Genomic DNA, 17,045 nt, shown 5'->3' on the forward strand with positions numbered 1-17,045 from the left:
TTTTCAATCACTTTTTTGATGTAAACATATAAACTCCATCTTGCTAGCTGCTTTTCCTCCTCTGAATTTGACTTATGTGGGTATGTGACAATTACGACTGGCTGATTCCTACACCGTAATGTTGCAGCCTCTAATTAGGGCTCCGGGGACAGTAGGAGAGTGAGAGGGAGGGCCATAACTTTCCATATTATATTCCTAATCAAGCTCCCATTGACTGTTCCGGTGTCGTGCTGTTGTAGCACTGATTAGTGTCCTCTCCTAGCTTAGATTTCGGTGCCTTCTACAAGAGTAATTATCTTTACTGCCGTTCGCACAAAGCATTACGCAGATATTGTCCTTGACACATGTTGTTGCGGTAACGGAGGAAGTGAAGGAGGACACCTGAGGCAGTCAGAATTCAATTTGGGAAAGATAGTATTTAGCAAATAAGTGGTGGCTTTTTAGTAACGCTGCAAATTTGGTTACTTTGAGGTATGTACGTTGAACTAGCTTGTTTTAGATGTTTATTTGCTCAGTAGAGTTGGATACACCTGGACTGAACTAAACATACAAACTGAAAGTCTTGTTACATGTTTGAGACAATGTAAATGTGGAGATCTAGGCCAAGACTAAGCTAAAACTCAACTCAAGGTATAACAAATAAGACCTTTACTTTATATTCACCATTCCACAGACCTCATCTGTAACCTGGCGTGGTGGCACCTCCTGCTTGTCTCAGATACTTTGGTTCACTTGGGGACCAGGTAAAGCAATAACAGATGGAGAAATTTCTGATGCAGGGTCCGTCACATGCTTGTCTCCATGGAAATGTTATTACTTTCTGTAGAGATGGTTTCAACAGTCTTGATCTGGACCATGTTTTTGCGGTCAAGTTGTTTCAGGTCCCATCCAGAAGCCATTTTCAATTGATGGAACTGGCTTTAAACACTGGGCTTTATCCTAACCTGAGTTTAATGAGTCCAACCCCAAAGGGAGGAGTTTAGATATGGAAGGTTCTAGGCAAAACCGTAACATCTATTGATATTTTGCAGTGAAATCACACAAGGGGTGTTCTACATGTATGCCTATGAGGGAATGATTAACAGTTACCGTGGTGACACAATGCACACATTAGCAAACACTGTCAAAAAAGTTTTAAGATTGATTGAAAAGATACTGTGATCAGTACGAGCGTGCGTGGTCCTATTTAGGTGTTTGATTTTCAACAAAAAGGTAAAAGGGACTGTCTGGGAAAAAATACATATATATCAAAACAGAGAAAAGCAGGTGGCAGACAGAAGTTCCATCAGAAAATTCACTTATTGTATCTTTAAGTGAAATTTCTACCATACTCTCTGGCTCATGACCCTCTTGGGCTGCAGTGTCTAAAACTGTGTACTCTAATGAACCATCAAGAATAAACCTTAACATTTTTCTTCAAAGCAAGTCCACACTAACTACATTCCCAAAATAAAACCTCCCTTTCAGTCCTGCAAATGAAAATGACTTTGCTTCACTTAGGATTCATTTTTTCTCTTCTGTAAAAGCCACTCCACTAAAAAGGTGTGGGCGTCCTCGCTAGCACCCGCTCTATTCAACCTACTGGTAAATTAAATTAGCTTAGCGCGCTCCACTCAGTCAGTTCGCATTTGGCCTGCCTTTCTTCCACATTACTTCTGACTGACAAAATCTCATCCTTGATGCTAGCAAGCGAATGAAACAGACGTGGTAGTTTCGGAAAGGTACGTTTGATTCGCTGCACACAGGAAGGAAAATTGTCCCTTTGATGGTGTCAATGGCTTGCTGAGTGGAGGTTGAGCAGATATGGAGTGAGATGTTATCACGGAACTACCATGAACAGGAGACACGGGAGGGGGATTTTTTGTGCCAAAGCGATTCACTTCTATTCTCCTGCTCAAAGACTAGATGTTTTGAATATCTGTCTCTGTCTGTTAAATGTAAATGACCTTCAGAACCCAAAAATGCTCTTAGCAATCTATTCATGATGCTTTCTGAACTTGAAAATTACTAGGTCCTAATAATGGGTGATATAAATATTAACTGGCTGGGGAAAGAGTCTGAACCTTTGAAAGACCTCTGCAATGACTGAATGTCACACAACTAATTTATATTCAGACTAGACCTGACCCTACACATTTAAAGAAAGGCACTCATTGATATAATCTTAACTGAAAACCCCATAATTATGAGGAAAGTGTTGTTTTCCCACTGGATTTTAGTGACCACTGTCCAGTTGGGTGTATCCGAATTACAAAAGTTAAAAAGACACATCTGTGAGTAAAGGTGAGAACATCATATAAACATTTCAATGAGCAAACCTTCATCTCTGACCTTTATTATAGTGATATCAGGCTAATATCACTATTCCCCAACCCTGATATGGCCTTTTTTAAAAATTATTATTAATACATTTAATGAAACTGCAGACTGGCATGCACCTCAAAGAAAAAAGAAAGAAAAATAAATGCTGCCTGGAAAACTTCACACACAACTAGATAGATTTTGGACTGGCCATTTTTCATTAAAAAAAAAGAAAAAAGAAATAGGTCTTTATCAGTATTTAGTAAAATGTCTTACTCCATGTTAGTGAATCATGGGAATCCGGCAAAGTTCTGGAGGACAGAAAGGTCCCTCTTAAAACCTAGTATTCATACATTACCAACCAAAATGGTATTAGATTCAGCTATTGTACATTATAAATAAGAAAGATGTGATGCTTTTAATAAGCACTTTATCTGCATTTGATGATTTGGATATTAATGGTGATCTTTCAGATCTTGACTATGTTGAATCTGAACCTCTGGCAGATAACAGTCTTTATGCACTAAATGGTACATTGATTGAAAGTGTCATCACCTAAAAATATCTTGCATTTTGGCTTGATGAAAATATATCCTTTAAAATACATATATTGATTTATGTAACAGTTTAAAATCAAAATTATCATTTTATTATAGAATCAAATATTTTATTCCTTTCAATTACAGAAAATAAATTGTTCTGTACTGGATTATAGAGATGTATTATACATGCAGATTTCAGCCTCTACTTTGAAACCTTTAGATACACTTTTTCACTCAGCCCTTCATTTCATAACAGGTGATGAATTAATAATCCATCACTTTACACTATGAAATGTAGGTCCATCGCTATTTGTCAGAAGAGAACAATACGGTATAAAATGTATTTATAATGGACTACTTGATAGACTGCCTGTTGAACTGATTTTATATATATATATATATATATATATATATATATATATATATATATATATATATATATGTGTATATATATATGTGTATATATATATATATATATATATATATATATGTGTATATATATATATATATATATATATATATATATGTGTATGTATGTATGTATGTGAAATAAAAAAATGTTTAGTAACATATATTTTGTACTACTAAATCATTCAGTAACATAAATATTACATCACATCTTTAACTCCAAAATTAGGAAGTGGCATCATAAACCCCATCAGACCCAGCTCCTAAATGACCCTTCCCCTGACATGGAAGTCTTGTATTACATCTACCAGGACATCCCTTGTCACCCACTCACCCCTTCCCAACCCCCCTACCCCACAGGACCACGTGGCCTCCCCTCCTCTCTCTCCACTCTGCCACGTATCGATCTGCCGTTGTCTCCTTCAAATGAAAATAGATCTATTTTTTCCCCAGGGCGCGTAGCGTGTCATTCCACCATGCAGCCGGTTGCCTTTTCTCTGCCTGCTGTCGGAGATTTTGCACAGATATGCTCCTCCGCTGATGGGATGGATGGGTGAGGTTGAGGGCAGCCCAGAGAATCAAATCAATACTAGCCACATCAGCAGCCCACCATGCCCAGAAAACGACTCTCTGAATGGGAAGCATGAATGTAAACCAGCGCCCCCTCACTGGAGCATCTTTTGCCTTAAGCCATTGGAAATAATCTGTGCAGGTTAATCTCTCTGTAGGTATTTACCAGATACATATCGTGGTGAATATAGACGGGTATTAGGTTTAGGGAACCAGCCTGACCAATCATATAACATTTTCTTATATAGTTTGGATTGCATTCGTAGTTAATTCCTGTTAAATCTAGGAAATATTTCTTTAGCATTTTTTTTTCCTTATTCATGTTTTTTTTTTGTTTCAAACCCCAAAAATAGATTTGTAGATACATTTAATTTGTTATTTTTTTAAATAGTGTACAAGCTCCCATTTTTACTATACATCCTACTTCTAGCTATTTATGAGTTGCTTTTCAATTGACTTTTTTTTTATTTTTTATTTTTATTTTTTATACCCGATGCCTTTCCGATGTAACCCCCCAGCATTCACTTTATGAAATATTCAGTTAGAGGGGCCTCAGAAAACCAGTCGTCCAGCAATTTGCCTTTTTACCTCTACCTGTTATAACCAGCCAAATACTGTATATTGTGACTGGAGTGGGTAAAGTGTATGAAGTGTCTTAACCAAAGACACAACAGCACTAAGGGGAATTTGAACCGGTCACTATCTGGTTGTTGGGCACCCTTTCAACCAACTGCCCTACTGCCACAACTTGAATGCTTCCAAAATTCGCTTGATTTTCTGCCAAATATCACACATTTTTCTGCATGTTTACCCCCTTAAGCCCCTTTGTGCTCTAACCCAGATGTGTGTGCTTGCTTGCAGGTGAATTTGTGCAGAGACAGCTGTGCCGCGATGCCATCCTGCCCATGCCCGCCATCTGCGAAGTGCCTTGCCCAAAAGACTGTGCCCTGAGTCCCTGGACACCGTGGACCCTCTGCTCCCACACCTGCTCTGGGAAGAACACTGAGGGCAAGCAGACCAGGGCAAGGTCCATACTGGCCTACAATGCTGGAGAAGGTTTGTTTACTGGTTAAGAATTTGTACAGCGGCCAAGAGGGAAATACTCATAAAAGATAAAAACATACTCAACATCCTTTATAGTCCCACAAGGGGAAATTAGTTCTACAGCAACAAAACAATTACAACAAAAGAGTAGCACAATAATATACAGAAGATTAGACACAAAATTGGGAAAATTAACATTCACCATAGTATGTCACCGGTCTATATTTAATGCAGAATTACTGTATGTTTGCACATCAGTAACCATTAATAATGATTCTATTAACTTTTTTTTTTATTTATTTATATTTTTAATTAGCAAAATTTAAAGAAATAAAATAATAAAAAAAATCTTTCAAGTTTTATTCACATTGGTATGGTTGAACACGGACATTAAATAAAGAACAAGTACAAAAAAGTCACATAGACAAAATTAATTCAAAGAAAAACCCACAATATGCCAAAGGAACTACGGGTTACAGGCGATGATCCCTCTAGTTCTCATTATACCTCACTCTTTTGTATTATATAGCATGCATTTTCAACATTTAGCTAGCAGGTCAAACGAACTGGGCTGGATTTTTAATAAAAGCAATTGTATTTTGATAACCTTTTCATCTGCAATCTCTCTCTCAGAAAAAAAATAAAATTAAAAATTAAAATGTTGCCCAGACTATCGGTATAAGCGCATATTTATTTTATTATTATTTAGTATTTTTACCTCCACATCACATTGAAAGTCCAAAAATATGGGTTATTCTATCTTGAAATAATACTCTAATTACTGGTCCCATATTGAAGCTGTGGCGTGTCTGTTGAACCCTCTGTTGCTGCTACTCATCTCATTTCCCTTCCTTGTCTGCACCGCAAGCCAAATGTCAGAGTCAAATGAATAATTCTGTGTGTTCCTCTGCAGCGACAGCCAAGGTTGTGGCGTGGGTTACCGTTATGCAGGGTAAGGAGAGCTAGCATAATGGGCCTAGCGTCACCATTCAGAAAAGCTCTTCCTTAAAATTCAACTCCTTTGCTTTCCTTCAAGGTCCATCCCTGTTGTCATCTATCAGGCCCATCTTTGGTACATGTATATTTGATGTTATTAGCCACAATGCTAACGGTTACATGTTTTGTGCTGATGTAGTTATTGACTAGAGAAAGTAGTACCTTGATGCAATCACCTAGCAATCTGCAAACTTAGCATTTTCCTCCCTTTTGCTTTGGCATTAGCTGTAATTTTGTGTTAAGGATATAGTTCTAATTGATTCCTTAAAATTTGGGAAAACATGCATTGAATTTATTACTCAGTGCAAGTTATATTGTATTAGAAAAAATAAAACTATAAAAAAATAAAAATAAATAAAATCCATTAAAATAAATAATTGTAGAATTTATTTTTCAGATGTCCAATATTAATAATAATAAATATAAACGTTATCTCCAAACCTTGAACCTTGCAATCATATTTTTAGAAAATGAGCAGCTAATATGTACTTTGAACATAGGCCCTTGAAACTCCCTGTTGATCAGCCCTGTATTTTTTTTTTTTTAATAGCAAATGCTTTAGCAAAAATTGGCAATAATACATAAGCCTGCTGTACATAAATCCACGGGTACTAAACTGAAAAACATTAGAAGACCATTGCCCTATAGGTGCATAATGGACATCTAAATGATTTTGGAATTAGCGTACGTGCCATTGGGATGCTAGCCAACCCTGCACACTGCCAATCACGCCAACATTCTCGCTAAAGCTCGTCAGTGGGGCTTCGCAGATGGTTAGCGTCTCTTGGCAAATCATCAGAATTTTTCACTTCCACGCCTCCCTTTCCGACGACTATGCGCGATACATGTTGTTTTTGGCATAGGACAGACCGCATACATGCCTCCCTCATACATAATGGATTCTAGTGTTAAGGAAGTTAGTACATGCAAGACGCGCCAGATTGTGATGTTTTTAAGTTAGCGTTTAGGCGTTGATGCTGGTTGACGAGGAGTGCTACAGTATGGGTGGTATAGGTTGTAAATGGAAAGCCCCTCTAACCATCTGCTGAGGAACAGGAGTAGTGGGCGGAGCAGATCAGAGCGTTCTCGAAGTGAAGAGGATTAAAGAGACTCCTGAGATGTTTGCAATGGAAGGTAGCAGGTGGACAGTAAAAGGTAGAGATAAAGATTGACATTTAGGTGGATTTTGTGGAAGCTTGGAGGTTTGACATAATCTTCAAGTGTCCTTAAGATAGTCTATGAAAATGTTAAAAATCCACTTTAAAAAGACATGAAAGACTCAAGTTTGATTTGATGAATATGTTGGCCATTTTCATATTGTGTCCATCTAATAAAAAGGCAAAACATTTGTTGTTTGATAATAATTACCTGTAACTAGGAACTACAGTCACAACTGAACCTGGGTTGTATACAGTACACATACAGGTTTTTCTCATTCTCAGTAAATGGACGGGCCATGCCTCATGTGAAGCTCAGAACAGAATTCTGGCGTTATATGGTTTAGACAGTGAGGACTCAGATCAGAGAGAGTCCTTTTAAGTTTAAACTTACTGAATTTTAGCATTGAAACTGACAACCCCAAATGATAGACTCATGTGAGGCTTATTCTGCTTTCTGATTGGATAATTGTCTTGAGAACCAAAACAGAAAATTATAACATACACAACTTGGCCATCATGTCCGATGTTTTTATAATGAAGAATAAATAAAGATTAAAATTGTGGTTGATTTGAACATATCTGGGGACACAGATAGGTCATGCTTATGAAATGTAAAATCTAAATCTTACATATAGTTTGCTAATGTGATCATATTTATAGCCAAATTATTTAAAATATAAAAAAAAAAAAAAAAAAAAAAAAAAAATCATTATCCAATTAGTTAACATCACTATAATTGTCATTGTCAGTCTTATCTATGAATGAAACTTAAATCAAACATCTCAATATACTTACAACTCAATTTATGAGGTAATTTCCAATATCTTTTAATTCCACTATAATTCTCTTAAGATATGTCCAGCCATATAACAGACAGTCCATAGACATTTGTATTCTTGACTTACTGCCCTTTTCATTCAATGTGGTCACATGTCTGCTTGTACTTGGATACTGTATCTGCTAATTATTCAGGGGGAGACACGCACCTGCATTTACAAAAGGGATTAACGTCTGACAAGACTGAGCCAAGTAAATAACATCATTATCCAAACTGCAAATAATACGCACTGGAGAGTCTGGAACAAATTAAGATAACGTCTAGTTGAAAACCATCTCAGGAAAGGCATGTTCACAGTAATTGGTAGCGCTTAAATATTTATTCATTAACTATTTAATTAAGCATTGTAGCAACAATGGTGTGTCCTTCTTGTGGTAATGAGGCTCCAGTCTGACAAATGGCCGTGGTAATGAATTCCAATAATATGTGTAATGAATGGCCTTCCAAAGGACGGAGCAAAGTGCAGGACATTACACCCAAAGGACTTTTACTACTTTTCAGTGAAGCAAGGAAACTTTTTGTTTGGATGCCTTCCTGCCACAATCCAGTATGTTTCTGTTGTCCATGTCTGCATGTTTAGACACATTGCTAATACTACTTCTGATACTTTCAAAATTACATTATATAACTTTCTTCTCAAAATATGTATGAAAACGGTAGGCGCCAAGACTGAACCTTGTGGAACCTCAGCAACAAATGGTAATTAAATAAAAAACGTTAAACTTTAACACAGAATTATTTAAACATGTCTTGTGTTTTAGAACGTCACAAACTAAATAATAATTGAAATGAAATCTTTTTGTATTAAACTTCAATACCAATTGTCTAAATGCCATGATGCAATTTTTAAACACTGTGACAAGTAATATTAATTTATGTTTATTTGTTTTAATCAAAATAATTGATCTAACAAATCCACTAAATATTTTGAGAATAGTACTAGGCAGTTACAATAAGGGTATAATGTAAGTAGTCAATCAAAGGCCTGAATCCTTGGTTTGAACTTAATAATAAGCTCCATAAAAGTTACCTCTGCCTATGAGCACTATGATTCTGCATCGGACTGCTGTGCTACAGTCAATGTTTTTGTATCTGTCCCTATGAAAAAATAAACCAAATACAAAACAACATTATCAATAAATTTACGTTTTTAATGCTTTAAAAAAAAAAAAAAAAGCTATTGACATTATCAGTGAAAATGGTCCAAAAGGCATTAGTGCAGACAAAGCCAGGTGCTTCATCACTGCTTAAGCCATGTGTCCGCCGCTAATGGGTGACATTCTTCTGAGGAGCTCTCTCTTCTCAAGGTGACAGCAGCTAATGACCAGGGTGGGTGTCGTAGGGGTCATCTCCTGACCTCCACACCTGGGCCCATATCACTGCTCCTGGCTATGTAAAGACACGCTGCCCCCGGTGTCAGTTCCCCTCTGTCAGTCCAAACCTCCACACACCCGTGTTTTATCTCGTGCTAGTCCTTATTTAGCTCGCTGCCTTCTCCAACCAGCTTCAGTCAAATCAAAGCTCATACATAGACTACAGATTGGCAGTATATAGCTGTGCAGAGACTGGTTTCTAGGTTTTAAGCAATTTTTCCAATAAGTTCAATAAATGTTCAGCTAGACACTAAAATGCTTGTTCCAAAATAGAGCATTCAATTTCTCCCTAGCATTTATTTAATTATGGATATTTTTATTGTTCCAACATCCCTCGCTTGATAGCATCTCCTACTTGTCTTCATGCAGTTAGCTGTTGAATATTCAAGTTAAAACAATAACATCTCAATAGAGACACTCCAGGGGCTCTTTCTCAAATAGCTTGTAATAACCAACAGATAATGGCAAATTTAAAGACCGAATCCCAAACAAATAATGCAAAGGTTCAGAATTATAGAGAAAACAGTGAATAGAGACCGCTGATCCCTACCATCTGGCTGCGTTCACACTTATCCTCACACTTGTCCTTATTTTAGTCCAGTTTAATCGAGATATAGTATTAGTTTTTTCCCCTTCTAGTCCTGGTCTTGGTTTTGTTGGTCCCAATTTTCATACATGTGTCCAAGTGTGACCCCATGACCAAAGAAAAAATGCATATTCAGTTGTTCTATTGTTAATAGAATCTAAATCCTGCCCATCCAAATATATAAAACTTGTACTAACTTCTCCGTCGTCCTCCTCAGGTGGTATCCAGTGTCCAAACATCAGCAGTCTGCAGGAGGTGCGCAGCTGTAATGATCATCCCTGTACGGTGTACCACTGGCAGACAGGACCATGGGGACAGTGTATCGAGGACTCCTCTATCCCAGCAGGCAACACCTCTGTGGGCAGGGCCAGGGGCGACGACAACTCCTGCTCCATCGGCATGCAAACACGAAAGGTCATCTGTGTACGGGTCAATGTGGGACAGGTGCCTCCAAAAAAGTGAGTGTTTGGTTTAACAGGGGAAAAAATGAAAAATTCAGACATTATTAAGAGACACATCAGGCAAAATTTACATTGTTACCTCATCAACCATTGTATTTTGCTTCATTCATGCTGGTTTCGGTAATCCTCTGTCAAAAGTCCTTTGCCTTTTAGCAGTCATTAAACCATTTCTCCAGGATTGTTGCATCACTGGTAGAAACCCTCTGCAGTTTTTAAATCCATAAATCACATCAGGGCATGTTTGTTATTGGTCAAGATTAGGTTTTTTCCCCATGGTAATTCCCTCTGCTGCCAATAGATGGAACCCTACACCAGATGCCAGTACAGAGAGCAATGAAGCTGAAAAATAATGAATAGTTTGATACATGGTCATTATTTTAAGTTCTAAAACATGAAGTGCCGATACTCAAAAGCAATATGGCCAATAATGCAACTAATGCCTTATATGTGTCTTTAAATTATAACTTTAGTTAATGAATTTGTGTCCTAATAGCATAACATTTCACACAAATTGTCTTAACTTCAAATTAAGTTTTCGGGAATTACAGAATTGTATGTTTTGTTTTTTCCATTTTCATCACTCACCAGCTCTTGTGAAAAGGATTCAGTTTTTCTGTAACAAAAGCTTCAAGTTTTACAGAGAAAATAATTGAACCATTTGGCATAAAATCATAATAAAAGTTGGTGGCAGCCAACTACAATTTGGCAGAGTTTGGGATTATCAGTGTTAGAGTCAACAGGAGACCAATAGCTCCTCATTGACTTCCAACTCAGATGGCAGACTTCTCATATTCTGGCTCACAGCACAAATAAAAGAGCATTGGGACAAATTAGTCCTTTTCCAGGTTGATTAAGAACATATTAAATTCACTTTAAATTTTAAATTATTGCCTAGATTTGAGCAAGTGGTGATTGGAATATTTCCTGTTCATGCTCTAAAATTAAACTAAATAACAAACTGATGGGTGTGTAATACTTTATGGATCAGATACAAAATGTTTAGCATATTCTTTTTTAATCAAGGTTGAACTACGTACTGTCCATATACTCTGATATGATACTATATCATATAGAGCCCTTTTGTATTGAAAACTTGTTTTAGTCATAGGACCTAGCAAACTGTGAGTGAATTTGTCTTTCAGATTGGACAACTGACTTGAGAACGAATACACAACTGTTATATCATATTATTTATTTGTATTTTTGCGAATGGGAACAAGCTCACAATTATCAGTTAAAGTATGAACTGATTTGAGTGCATCAGAATTATTATTATTATTATTGTTTAAGGGAAAAAAATAAATAAAAAATCTGCACATTTGTCTTTCAAGTGTAACAATTTAATATAGGAACATTGCAACATAAATGCATACACAAATTATACTTATTTCAAATATGTCAAGTACAAATCAAACACAGTGTATTTTGTGCATTGTAAGCATATTCCACTCCTCCTTGGCTCTTCTTTTGGTGTTTGCATAATTAACTTTCATCTCTCCTCTGCCCTGTCTCCTTTCTTTCTCTCCACCTCCTCCTCCTCCTCCTCTCCTTCCCTCTTTCCCTGTAGCCTAGGTATGCACTGATGAGCTGCTTTAGCTAACAGTTTTTTAGCATCTGGGTCTCTGAGCTCCCTCCAGGCATCTGCGCCAAACATCAATTATCTATTTATTTATGCAGCGCAACGGTGGCATTATCCCGGCAGCACGGCCCTCCTGCCAGACCCCATACTGCGAAATGGAAATGAATGTGTCTTTATTTATCCCCAAACTCACATGTGAGGCCTGGGACAGCTGCGGCCACCACTGCTTTGTAAGGGATAATAGGCAAAACAGAATAAGTCAAAATATGTTGGTTAATATTATTTTCTTACTTCAAGTACAAATGTCTTTCCTGAAGAGGGAGTATTATGCAAAATTAACTGTTTTAAGCCTTTTTACCATATAATAATATTCCCTCATCAAAAACATGCCTGCAGAGGTTGTATATGTCAATCATGCATGTTTGAATAATCTTGTGATCTCTCCCAGACCCTATTTGAACCATCCTTATGGTTAGGAGTACGAGCCCACACTCAAAAAATGTATTCACCAGATTTACTTAAAAAATATTATGTCAAGTGGTCACATGAAATATCTTTGAGCAATAGTTAGGAACCTTTTTCTTTTATATATACACACAATTAACTTGAGTTCCTATTGAATATGATTACATATTGTTACCACAACTTACTTAAGTAAATGTTAAGAAATAACTTTCTCTTGTAATTACTTAATCTTTTGGGGTAAAGCCTATTGAATACCATTACATATAAATAAAAGAACTACCACTTGATGCAATACTTCCAAGTATCTCCCAAGTAAACAAGCACAGTTTTCCCAGAGTAACCAAAAGGCAGCATCAAAATCATTTTAGAGCATTTATTAAGAAGTTTTTTTCATGGCTTCAAACCAAACATACACAATCATCAATTCACACAGTCTGTTCACTTGTTAAAGTGCATATTTATAAAGAAATGGCGAATTTCATTGTAAAAATTATATGGCACAGGGATGTGTAAATGCCAATATAGTTCACTTTATCAGTCCTTGAACTTAGTTTCTGACAGTTTGTATTCACTTACAAGAGAGAAAATTCTCAACGTGTACATCATGTGATCAGATGTATGTGATGTTGAGTTCATAGCTAGGTCCTTTTTTTAGGCCCAAAGTCCTTTTTAATAGTTATGTCTTTGATTAAGATTCCCATGTGTTCTGGTGTGTTCTGATCCCCATCAGCTTCATGTAGGGTGATTGTGTGCCAGGGTGACAGTCTTCATTTTGACAAGAGGGAGCACAGAAGTTCACATCCTAATAAAAGACACAGATAGATAAGGCAGTCTGTATTACATAATAGTTTTCCAATAAGTTTCCTGCCAATGTAGGACTGCAGCTATTGCTGGATATGTTTTATAGATGAGCATCAAGTTGTGGCAGCACTACAAGCAAACTTGTATAAGGAATCCAGTTGATATACTTATTGTTTTGATTATTGAATTCATAAACAGATGCAGATAGTCACAGAAATGCTGCCATAAAAATGGTCTTTAAAATAATGATGTATTGTAGATTGTATTTACAAATGTACCTAGTAATTTTTCTACAATGGATACTTCAGATCAATGAAAGAATGGGTATAATGGGTATCTGGCATAAACATTTGAAAGTGATACATATTTAGGAATATATATGTGAATTATAACTTTTGCAATAGTACTACAAAACTAAGCAAAATTAAAAAGGCAGTAGTGCTGTAGTAGTTTAAGTATTTGTTTGGAACAGAACAGTAGCTGGTTTGAATAAATAAGTACATACTATTGTGGTGTTTAAAGACTAGTTTTCTGTAGTGTTATTTATTCAAAAACATTCCATTTTTATATAGTTTCATTATAAAATTAAAAACTTGGATCATGTTGGCAAAAGCCATTCTGCTAATTTTTCAACAGTTACCAACAGAGGGCATCAGACTCCAAATCCATGCATTGTTTTCTGTACATCTTTACAAACCCACAGCAATATATTATGGGTCCCTTTCATTATATAATTTCAATAAGAAGTTATTTTTCCAAGATAAAAACAGTGCCATGTGATACGATACAGAATACAGCAACACTCCTACGCGTACATCTTATTAAGGAAAAGTTGTGCTACAGTTAATCAATTGCAAGTGAAAACCCAAACTTTAGCAGCGAAATAATCCCACAAGGAATCCCATTTGCCACAAAAGTTAAGTGTTGAAAAGTTTAAAATATCCTCCTTATTATTGTATCTTAGATAGAAGCAAACTTTTCTATGCTCCCACAGTATCCAGCTAAACATGCACTATTATATATTTTGGTTAAAAATAACAGTGAGAAATAGAGTAGCAAGTTTTTCGATAAACATGTTAGTCTATTAGTTGTACATTTTATTACGATAAACAAGATATTAGCTTGAACCATTGATTTATTTTTTTTATTAATAAGAATCAGTAAAAATGGTTAATTTACCATGAGGTCTTATAATGCTCTTGTACAGGGTTACCAGCAAATTATTTCATACTTGAATGCTTGTGTCCATAAAGATGTCATTTCATTTACCAGTCAAAAGTTTAGACCTTCTTTTTTAATGTTTTTTTTTTTCCTTTAGGTTTACTGCTTTCTACATTTTAGATATGTACTGAAGACATAACAGACATAAGATGATTTGAACAAAAATGCATTAAATAGCTTAACTAAATATCTTTTTTATTTTATATTCAAATCCTCAAAGTAGCCACACTTTGCTTTGTTGACAGCTCTGCAAACCATGGCCTTCTCTCAATGAGCTCCATGATGAACTCTCCTGAAATAGTTTTCACTTTACAGCTGTGCTTTGTCAAGGTCAATAAATGCCAAGTGTTCAAACCAATGATCAAAGTAAAGGCTATTTAGAAAATCTAAAACAGTTTTCTGGTCATTTTGAGTTTATTTTTTGTTTGGTACATTCCATTATGTGTCATTCATAGTTTTGATGCCTTCAGTGAAAATGTCAATCGCCAATGTAAATAATCATAAAACTAAAGAAGCAAAACTTTTGACTGGTGTATCTTGCATTTATGTCATTACTGGTGTTGAAAAAGTTGTTTTTTCACTGTGAGCAGAGTCGCCTCTCCACAAATCTGACCTCTAGTTGACCTGGTGGCATCAATCTTTTGTGTTCTTGCAGACAGACACATTTAATGCTATACTGTGGAATGAAATAGTTGTATTAAATGTTTTTATTTTAATGGATCAAGTTAAGTAAAATCTGCCAGAATTCTCCAGTTAAATATAATATTATTTATGATTAATGTAAATCTATTTTTGATAAAACCTTTCCCAGCATATGAAGTCCAGACAAGTTATCCAATTATTTGTGCATTAATCCAAATTCTTTACATTCCTACCTAATTTTAATTAAAATGGGGTGTTATATCTAATCACTCAGTTGTCCATAGTGTGTATACGAGTCTATGTGGTCTTACACTTATTCTGATACAAGATTGTTCTAAAGCTATTCAGGAAAGGTTCATTTCTGTCGTGTGATGTGATTGTGACTTCTTTACTTCCTCAAATGAATATCTAGTTCTGATATTAGCTTTAGTATTGATTAGTATCTGATTTTGATACTTTTAACAACCCTATTGCAGCGTGCCTTTCCAGTCTCATTCACAGCACACTTCCCCCGCCTCTGATGCAGCCTCTTTCTCTCCACCTCTGGCTTTATATGTCTCTAAACATGTCCCTGATGCCCTTCCAGGTGCCCAGAGAGCCTACGTCCCGACACGGTACGCCCCTGCCTGCTGCCCTGTAAGCGGGACTGCCTGGTGACACCCTACAGCGACTGGAGCCCGTGCCCATCTGCGTGTCAAACAGGTAACACAGGATAAATGATACTGCAGAGTCAGTACGGGGTCAAGCAGGGGACAAACTTCAACAGTACTCTCAGGGGAGGGACCATGAAAGGAGAAAAATGGGAGTGTAGTATGCTAATGTGGAGTAGCAATTAACATCAAGGTAACAAAGGACCGCTATAGCATGATCAGGCATTTAAAGCAGACCTGTTATGCAAAATGTACTTTTCAGAGCTTTTAACCATGTTCTAGCTGTTTCCTTCTCATTTATCCTCTCAGAGTTGTATTTGGAGTGATTTCTGTATGTTTGAGCAATCTTGCTTGGTTAAATATTAATTTAAGCTGTTTGGTACAAATGAAAAAGTTCCGTTGCTTGTTAGCGTGATGTGCCGATAACTGCATGGCTCTTTATTCTGATGACGTCTACAGTAATATCAGCTCCCATTGGGCACCGTAGTTTTCTAGCAAAGAAAAACTAGCATGTTAACCCGCACTTCCTGATTATTGGATAATAACATGCTTTTTAATAAGGTGGAGACAGCATGCGGCAGACTTATTTTGACCCAAGAGCTGCCTATATAGGTATCCATCCGTCCATCCATTTTCTTCCCCTTATCCGGTGCCGGGTCACGGGGGCAGCAGTCTAAGCAGGCACTCCCAGACTTCCCTCACTCCAGACACAGTTTCCAGCTCCTCCGGTGAAAACGCTAATGTAAATAATCATGAAACTAGAATCCTATATATGTATTTGGGAAAAAAATAAAATAAAAATTTGCTCATATACATCGGGTACAGGGCCTAGGAGAGGGTAAACCCAAGTGAGGCTGTCAATCTGCTACTCAATGCCCCAGTCTACTGTCTTATCTGGTCAGAACTCATGCTAGCAGAGTTTTCACCTGGAGTTGTGTTTTGTTTCGTTCACACGTTTAACCCTTCTCTCAATGTAGCAATGATGTAGCAATACAGGAAGTACAACACGGTGTTTTTAAACTCCATTCACCTTCACTAGAATCATTTGTATAATTTCAGTCCTGGAATTGCCCATCTCTACTGAACTAGAGGTGAAATGTAGCTATTAACTTGAAAACTACCACTGCATGACATCACAAAGTGGAAGAGTGTCTACATCTTCCAAGCTCAAAATGCAGACTACTCAAATGTGTGGATGAAACAAAACACAACTCCAGAAATGTTTTTGATGAGGTAATAACATTATAACACGGCTTAAAGCTCATGCGTGATATAGGACCTTTACAGTTAAAACTTGAAAAATAACATAACCTTTACCTTGCCAATTAAAGTATTCCATTTAAACCCAATATGACTTTTAAACTCTACGCAGAATAACATCTCTTATTGGACGATGGCGTGTGGTGAC

At 36.6% G+C, this 17,045-nt stretch overlaps 1 protein-coding gene across 1 annotated transcript in view; it reads left to right on the plus strand.

The window, feature by feature from the left end:
* thsd7aa (thrombospondin, type I, domain containing 7Aa) overlaps window positions 1–17,045 on the plus strand; it is a 187,420-nt gene that overhangs the window by 114,273 nt on the left and 56,102 nt on the right. Inside the window, exons 8-10 of the mRNA XM_055225510.1 lie at window positions 4,683–4,877; window positions 10,036–10,276; window positions 15,574–15,689. Coding sequence (XP_055081485.1) covers window positions 4,683–4,877; window positions 10,036–10,276; window positions 15,574–15,689 — 552 coding nt within the window. The remainder of the gene's footprint in view (window positions 1–4,682; window positions 4,878–10,035; window positions 10,277–15,573; window positions 15,690–17,045) is intronic.

The sequence above is a fragment of the Periophthalmus magnuspinnatus genome, chromosome 11 (assembly GCF_009829125.3).
Source record: "Periophthalmus magnuspinnatus isolate fPerMag1 chromosome 11, fPerMag1.2.pri, whole genome shotgun sequence".
NCBI lineage: Eukaryota > Metazoa > Chordata > Actinopteri > Gobiiformes > Gobiidae > Periophthalmus > Periophthalmus magnuspinnatus.